General features: G+C 38.8%; 1 protein-coding gene across 4 annotated transcripts in view; it reads left to right on the plus strand.

Moving 5' to 3' along the window:
* LOC100745578 (neuronal acetylcholine receptor subunit alpha-7) overlaps positions 1-8906 on the plus strand; it is a 264880-nt gene that overhangs the window by 125356 nt on the left and 130618 nt on the right. For all 4 annotated transcript variants that reach the window (XM_024368087.2, XM_033321037.1, XM_033321038.1 and 1 more), the window contains exon 5: positions 5396-5505. In XM_024368087.2, coding sequence (XP_024223855.1) covers positions 5396-5505 — 110 coding nt within the window. The remainder of the gene's footprint in view (positions 1-5395; positions 5506-8906) is intronic.

Genomic DNA, 8906 nt, shown 5'->3' on the forward strand with positions numbered 1-8906 from the left:
ATCAAAAGCATCGGTTTTGTTTTATGAAACTCGATATGAAAAATTTCTGCAGAAAGAATTAGTTTAGTTCAAAGTGTGCCTACCTAGGAATTTCTTTATATTAAAAGTACAATTACGTTCTCCGTTCGTTACACAGGGATACGTTTAATTCAAACTTTATGAAAGTCGTTTGATACTCTGCCGAAGTTTGGTTACAAGAACGTGGTATGCGAACTTATAATATTCTTCCTTATAATCATCCACCTTGAGGTTCGATCGTTTTCTCGTAAAGTTTTTCGACGCATTCTACGAAAAGAGGAAAACACCTGAGACCAGAAGTTTTCTAATACTTTAAAAGAAAACGATTTACTCGTCAATCGCGATCTTGAAGCTTAAAATAAAACAACGAAACGAACTTTTCTATTTGGCAATCGACAAATTAAGTCGCGAATAAATATCGAAGCGAAATTTATTTCAGTTCGTGTTTCTCATTTATTTCGTGTTTACTTGTGTCTGATTTTTTATACACAGATCAACACGAGAAAATACTTTAGACACGCCTACTACCCTCCTGAAAGGATCGTCCTGCGTGAATGTAAAATCACGGTTAATCGATCGTTCACTTGTAAACGGGAGTGTATGTAATAATTATGTAAATATCCATTTACAAAATTGCGTAGATTTAATCGAGATTCCTTTATTTTTAGTCTCTATCTTGCTCGATAAAGTATTTATTAGAAATTTTCTCTTTATCTCCAAGAGTGATTTGTGCTCTTTTAAGAAATGCGTTCATGCATAAGGGTAAGCGTAAAGTAGAAAACACGAAGACACTCCGAACAAATCTCGTATATTGTTAGCAGCGTTCTTTTCCCTTCTTCTTCGATGGGTCTTCTTTGACTAGTCCTGCGTGTGCTCGGAGAAGAATCAAGAAGGGATTGAGATTCTAAAGTAAGACAGGGATTATACTATACTTTGTTAAATGTTGCTACCTACGCTGCCATGATTACAGAAGGATCTTGTATACGACGTTTAAGGCTTACGACGTTTACTAGTAAATTGAAAATCGACTTTCAGAAAATATCCTTGGACAAGGAAATTTGAAACACACGATGCAGATGAATGTAACGAGACTAGCGGAAAATAAAATCTGCGATATAAAATTTAGCGAGACAGCTTTCATCAGGGCTGTAGCGAAGCAATTTCGCTCGATGATGAGGAGAAAAGAAGTAATTATGATGAATGTGAAATGATCTTTCACGAAAACTTATATTGCAGTTAAGTGACATCGAATAATAGATGCATCTTGGAAAATCGCAGCTAAAGACGAATTTCAAATGCGGAATTCGGCTAAAAACTTTCTTCTTATCGCCTATTATTAAAACGTCGATTTCATAAAATTAACATAAATGAATATGCGAATGAACAATTCATATATTCATATAAATTGTACGGCAAACTTGTCAGTGTAAGTCATGAAAATGATCAATCACCGAATTCTTTACGCGTTGATTTTCAAAAGTTTGTGAAATATGGAAACTCTTTTTCGTTACTCGTTTTATACGAAAAATATCATCTATCTTCTCCATCGCAATACACAAAACTATCATGCAGCACAGTCATGCACGAAGCTCATAAATCACACGACGAAACTATGTATCTTTTGATTTCGAAGAATATTAAGAAATTCCTGTCATTGCGATATTAATCCCATTTGTCGATAAAAGTTAATAAGGGTCTGTATCGAGGTACGTTAAAGGAATAATCGAAAGAAATCGAGGTCAAAAGTTATGTGAATTGCGAACGAAAGATTACGAGAGAAACTTGAAGAGCTATTGGAGCTATCGTAAAGATTCCTACCTTTGCATATTTTATACAAAAAGGAAACGAGACTATTCGATAAAAATTTATGTGAAAAAGTTATACTTAACAAGATTTCGTTATTTGACCGTCGTTCTAATCCTCTAACGCGTCAGTAAGATAAAAACTAATTCCGAGAAAGACAAAACGAGATAAATCTGGACCATTGTACCACTGGATAGGCTTCTAATATCTCGAATTATATTTCGAATTATATTTCGAAAGGTTAAAGTCCTTCGATGGTTCTCGAGGAATAAAAACCGGATACCAAAAAAAGGGAAGAAGAAGGAAGAGGGAAAAAGAAACAAAAGCGAGGGAAAAAAGCGAAAGCGATCCTTTAATCTCCGAAAGCGTAGAACTCCTTGCGGAAGCTCCAGCTGGCAGCAAATAGAAAGCACTCGGTGAGCCGTTGAGACGAAATTTTATTTCACCGGGGAACGCCGAAAGAGCGTTCGTTACGCCTCGTTTCCATGGCTCACAGGAAGCCGTCGAATCGCCGGGAAAAGGAACTTGAAAATCTCCAAGCAGACACGACGCGTCTCCCCGCCGCGCCCACGCAAACGGGCAAGGCGAACTTTCACCCTCTGAATTCCTCGTTTGTGCAATTCAGCCGCGTAATCTAATGAGCAAACGTCGAGACTCGGCCGTCCGGACCCGGAAATTGAAGTATACATTATAGAACACCGCGTTTTCTATGCAGCTTGCACACCGCCGTCATAAAACCAGGTCGCGCATTCCTCGAAAGTCGCTGCGCTTAAAATATACACAACTACCGGCCGCAGTTCACTCTTAGCTCTTTGCTTCTGTCCGCTCCCTTTGCCCGGCTTAGTAATGCCGCGGTTTTCATTTTGACGCCGCGCACTGGCTCAATCTGACGTTAAACTCGCCGCAATTTACCGGCCGAGCACGCATTGATTCTGCACTTCGTAATTCATCCAATTTGTCAGAGTACATTTAACGAGGGAACGCTGACCTAGAGAGATGGGTGTGTAGCTTTTTATTCGAACCGATACAGGCGATAGATGTTGTGCGGTATCGTGTAACGTAATAAATAACGCTATGGGGTATGTTATGTCCTGCAGAAACCCCTGAAGGTGCTGCAGTTGGTCTAGTAAAAAATTTAGTATTGATGGCTTACATTAGCGTTGGATCTCAACCTTCGCCAATTTTTGAATTCTTAGAGGAATGGTATATGGGAAATTTAGAAGAAATTGCACCAAGTGCAATAGCTGATGCAACAAAACTATTCGTAAATGGCTGTTGGGTTGGTATTCACAGAGACCCAGATCAATTAATGGCTACTTTACGTAAATTAAGAAGACAAATGGACATTATTGTATAAGAAGTATCTATGATAAGAGATATTAGAGACCGTGAAATCAGAATATATACAGATGCAGGAAGAATCAGTAGGCCTTTAGTAATTGTTGAAGGACAAACCTTACTATTAAAGAAAAGACATATTGACATGTTAAAAGAAAGAGATTACAACAATGATGGCTGGCAAGAATTAGTTGGTAGCGGAGTTGTTGAATATATTGATACTTTAGAAGAAGAAACTGTTATGATTGCAATGTCTCCTGAAGATCTGAGACAAGAAAAGGAATATGCTTATTGTACAACATATACACATTGTGAAATTCATCCAGCAACGATTCTGAGAGTGTGTGCCTCTATTATTCCATTCCCTGATCACAATCAAAGAAATACTTATCAAAATGGGTAAACAAGCTATGGGAGTATATATTACAATAAATAACGCATGATCTCGCGTGATTTGCGTTTTCATCCTGCTACGTTCCTCTGGGTTATTTCCCGATTCAATTGTGTTCTTTGATCGCTGAGACTTTCTTTTTAAGTTTAAAGGACATTTAAAGAAATAATTGTAATTCTCCGTCTTCACCTTGTTTAAGTTTCCCTTAGAACGTTAAGCTTCCGTGTTTATCGAAACGTGAGCGAGATTAGATCGCAACAGTTCGAAGACCGTAGGGAGACCAAAGTAGTATTAGGGACGTATAGTCAGCCATAAATATCTCTCGCATAGAGTAGACAGAGCGCAACCGAAAGTATACGCCGTTACTCGTAAAGTTAATAGGTAACTCGCAAGGAATCTTCCTTTACGGAAAACTTACATGCTAAGAAGCATCCAAACATCCAATCGAGGTAACCTGTTCGTTCAGTCATTTCAACCTCGATATTGTCGCGTTATTTTTCATTACATTCCGCTTAAATTCGTTCCTCCCTGTGGAGCAAACAAAAACGCACAAAGGGGATGTTTAGACAATTTACATTTAAAGTGCTTCATCCAACGTTACGACGGTATATTCAAGGAACGATGACAATTATTCAAGCTCTTTGAAGCGTCTTGTCGTTAGACCGTAATTCACTAGTACCGATTTCCGTTATTCTAGAGCTCTTGGCAAATTTATCTCCTTAAACACGGTGCTTTGTGGATTACTTTTGCGCGTGCCTGCAGACTAGTTATTTTGTGAGTCATTCTTCAGCCACGGAGACAACGACGAAAGCAAAGGAAGATGAAAGTTATTACGGTTTCATGCGAACAGTTCGACAAATTCAATTACGAAGCTTACGGTCGATACTCGTTGTTTCTTCGTGGAATTTGACTTGGGCATGCTCGAGCTGGTTCCGCGTTAAGCCTTTTATACAGATCGCTGGAAGAAGGATATCTCCACGAATAATTAATTTTCCACCTAACGAGGATTAATTAATTTTACCGATTTCATGCCCCAACGAAGTTCTCGTGACTTTTCGTGCTTCATTATCCTCGCTAGACTATGGAAAATTGATATTCTTCCTAGCTGAAGTTGTCCCCGATAACGGATTTTCAATTTTGGCAGGATTCAATTTTAGTGATTTCTTTAAATAAATTATAACATACGTTGGCCGTTGTAAATTTCTATTTACAAGTTATAACGTGGATTGATTTTCCATTGGAGTTAATTAAATTCATATATTATCACGTTGACATTGTTTGAACGATCTAGATTGTTATTTGATATTTGATTCGTGTTTGGATAATCGATAGATCAGGGAATGAATTATTAACGTTCACGAAATATTATATATCTGTGCAAAAAGTTGCACTGAACAATTCATCGAAAACGCATCGTATGCATTTTTTAAAGCACCTTCAATGGATACAACATATTTACGACATAATTCTGTTCGACCATTTACACCAAATAATTTTGCAAATAACAAGTTTGTGAGAAAAGTTGATTAGTTTAATTATTGAAACCTAACCAACTAAAGTAAATTACCAAGAAAAGGAAAAGTAGCAACGTCCATACTCAGAATCAAATCATATAAAAATTACTCATTCCCGCAGATTGAGAATTTAGAACCCACCTGCGCAGACTGTAATTAGATAATTACAGTACAACTGCTACTTTTCTTTGCCCAAGGAAGAAAGTTCCAATCAGATGATTTGATAAATGTACATACAAGATGTTTACGTATGAAATATACTAGCGGAGATGGGCTATATGTAGCTGATAATCAAAGCTCGTCCATTTACGATAATTGTTCATTGTTTCAGGAATGGATGGACTACAACCTTCAATGGAACGAGTCCGAGTACGGTGGCGTGAAGGACCTTCGAATTACACCGAACAAGCTTTGGAAGCCAGACATTCTCATGTACAACAGGTAACAGAATCTTGTTGCATTTGCATAGGTAATTTGGTCTCGCACGATAAATCGATCGGCAAACCTAATTATCGCGCGTGACAAAGTAAAACCCCAATGAATGCCTGCTCGTTAAAAACGTATTCGGTTACTTCCGCGAACGAAAACTCGATCGACGAGCCGTTAAATTTATTTCATTAAAGTATTCGCGGTTGGTCAAAGTATCCACGGAATAAAAATGAAACGCGAAGAAAGAAAAAATGAGAGAGAATTTTTCGAGTTTCGATTAAATTCGTTATTTCGCTAAAAGTAAAAGCTAAACTCGATCAAACGTGAATTCGGGCATTCTTTAAATAAATCCCGCGTAAATTTAATCGCCAGTTTTGTCTAAAGGATTCGAATTCCATCGCGACACTCGTCATGTTACCTGCACGCGTTTAATCCGTGGTCGTTACAGCGTTCATGAAAACTTGCACATCCGGAAACGTCGATAAAAATAAACGTACCTTTGATCGTTTCGAACCGTCACTGATACCGTTCGCGTATCGTGTATCACGAATCGCTCGATTTTATTACATCCTAGCCAAACTTCGCTGATTAATATTTGCACCAATGCTTACAGTGAAAAAACATATAAATAACGCTTTCCGTACGACTCCTATTTGTGAAAGATATCGTTACTTTGCCAACTGTTGTAAAAATAAAGAAAGAACAAGGTGGCCGTCTGAAATATCTAGTTACGTATCTTTCTTTGTTGAGTTTCTTTAGGAAAAAACAAGTTTGTAAACTTATTATTATATGTACAAACCTGCTTTGTGCGGTATGGGATTAACGTTCAACCGAATAAAGTTTGACTTGGCGTCTTTCGATTTTCTTTTAAAGCAAATTTCAAAGCGTGGAATCAAATTTTCGAACACGAGGCCTTGCTGTTCCTTTTTCTTGGGAAAATCAAGCTCGTAAATTCTCGTGTCAAAGCACGGAACGTGATAAATTTTAATACTTATAGAACAGTAGCTATTGTCTATTTTAATTTTTCGAATACGATCTTGTCTTATCAAACTTTTCTTATTAAAAATCACTCTTTATCGTTGGTACTTTTACAATACTTTTAACGATGCTATCGATAAACAAACAGAATGGGTGAAGCACGATTCTATACTAAAAGTTAGAATTAGTTATGCTCATGTACCCGATGGACTTTAGAATTCCATTTTGTGCAGCCAAGATAGAGCTCCAGTGCAAAATGTCGCTACGCGTTATTTTTAAACGCAAGGTCGACTATTTCATGCCGCATGTTCTCGAAAAACATCCGATGATTAAACGAAAGCAAAAATTCAGTCTTATCAGAAATGTACAGGCATCGGTGATTCGTAAAAATAATTTAAAACGGTGTTCAAACGCGTGTGCGCGAGTAATCTGCATCAAAGCAATTCACAAATCGAAATTCTACCCGTGGCATTTTTATCCACAATGGGATTGCAAGCGACAAAATCGAGTTAATTCGTGGTACACGCAATACGTCCGCTTAATCCGATACATTCGAGTTGCAATTACACGCGGTTGGTCGACCGCGGAGTTTAAGCCGTGCAACTTTAAAAGCTCGTTGCCGAATTCGGGTCGTCAATATTTTACAGTCGAATTCCTCGGTCAAATTAAGCGAGAGCTTGCAGCAATAGGAACTCGCTGGAAACCAAGGTTTCCGTTCCGCCGTAAAACTGCATTCTTTGTTTCCGAAGTCGTGCTCGACCGCGACCGCGTAAGAAGCAAGAAGGGACGCGTGATAACGAAATAAACGGAGAAGAAGAGAAAAGTAAACGTAAAAGGGGGAAGCGTAAAATCGTTTTCAGAGCGAAACGTACAACTCGAGACGTTAAACTCGGCAAAACAACGGATCGAATAAAACGTAAAAGATCACTGGCTAAAGAAAACCGTCGACAAGACCGGATTAAAAGCTGCGCGTTCGATGCCCCGAACCGAGAGGAACTAAGATTTTCAGAATGTTTCAGAAACCCACGGCGGCTACACATTATGTATGTCGTCGATTGCGTAAAACGAATATACATACGTTTCACACGACGCTTACCTTTCCCTCATTTTCACACGACGATTTTCCCGACTATTTAGATTTAAAGCGTCGAGGGTACGTAAACATAATCCCAGTGTTGCTTCGCATCTCTTACGAAAATTCTATACATACTCGATTACTATATACACATTCTGTCACGAACATACATATACATTATGGTTATATATATATATATATATATATATACATATATCGAAGTCTCCCTAAAGTGCATGCGTTTTCTTGAGTCCCAACAATACACTATCTTATCCAGTACGTACTACCTGTATATTTACATTTCTCATTTGTACATATTTTATACATTATAGATAGATCTATCTATGCACATACTCTTCCTGCAGAATATTTCGATCCTAACCGTAGATACATTTTTTGGGACGAGCCGCCTGGTATTTCGTATCTCTCTTTGGTGCCTCTTTCCCAATTTTTCCATACGATGCAGGTGTGTACATACATCGCGAGAACGTTTTTACTTCGCAAAAGTGTTTTTTTTTTTTTTAACGCGGCAGTGTTTAGAGGCGAAATAAAATGACCGGTCGGCTCGTGCGTGTTCTTTTCGTACATACTGATACATGAATTGCGATAACGCAGAGGCATTAATCGCATATATTTCGATCATATTCATTTTTCCAAAGGTCGCGAGGGCCACGGTGTTACGTCGTTTATTTATAAGAACAGAAGGGTACTCAGACGCTCCAATAAAGGTAGAAAGTAACGTTAGAAGATAAAAGCGTTTCTGTTTACGTTTCCATCGCTGCGTTCACCCTTCCAATTACAATTCTTCGTGTATCGAAGATTATTTCTGCTTGAACGAGAAAATCGTCCAATTTCCAAAATGACACGTCGGGGATCAAAGGAAATTGTATTCTCTCTAAATCAGAAAGTTGTAGCTGCCTTCATGTTTTCCGAATCGTCAGTTTTTCTTTCTCCATTGTCATTCGAGTACCGGAAGTAAATGTACGCCACACATTCGCGATCGCGTGAAACCGCGAAAGAAGAAGAAGCAGCGGATTCCCTGATGCAACGATTTCGAGAGAGAAATCCCCGAAGCAGATGGAGCGTTCTCCATCTAGTTTCCTCGACGATTAACGCCGTGGCTTCCTCTCGTTCTCAGCCACTTGCTCACACAGCCTTCTAGATTAATTAGTTATAGATTATTAATAGGCAATGCAGCAGCAACTCTCTGCATATATGGTAGGCGCGAGCAAGCAACACGCGGAGCGTCCCGGCGCGTTCCACGTTCTGCTGGCCCGCAATATTGATACGCCCGCTACTCGGCTGTCAGCCGATTCCCATCGCCGCTGGAATCGATCGCCCTCGTTGAATACACCCGCCA

This window comes from Bombus impatiens, unplaced genomic scaffold, assembly GCF_000188095.3.
Source record: "Bombus impatiens unplaced genomic scaffold, BIMP_2.2 scf_0389, whole genome shotgun sequence".
NCBI lineage: Eukaryota > Metazoa > Arthropoda > Insecta > Hymenoptera > Apidae > Bombus > Bombus impatiens.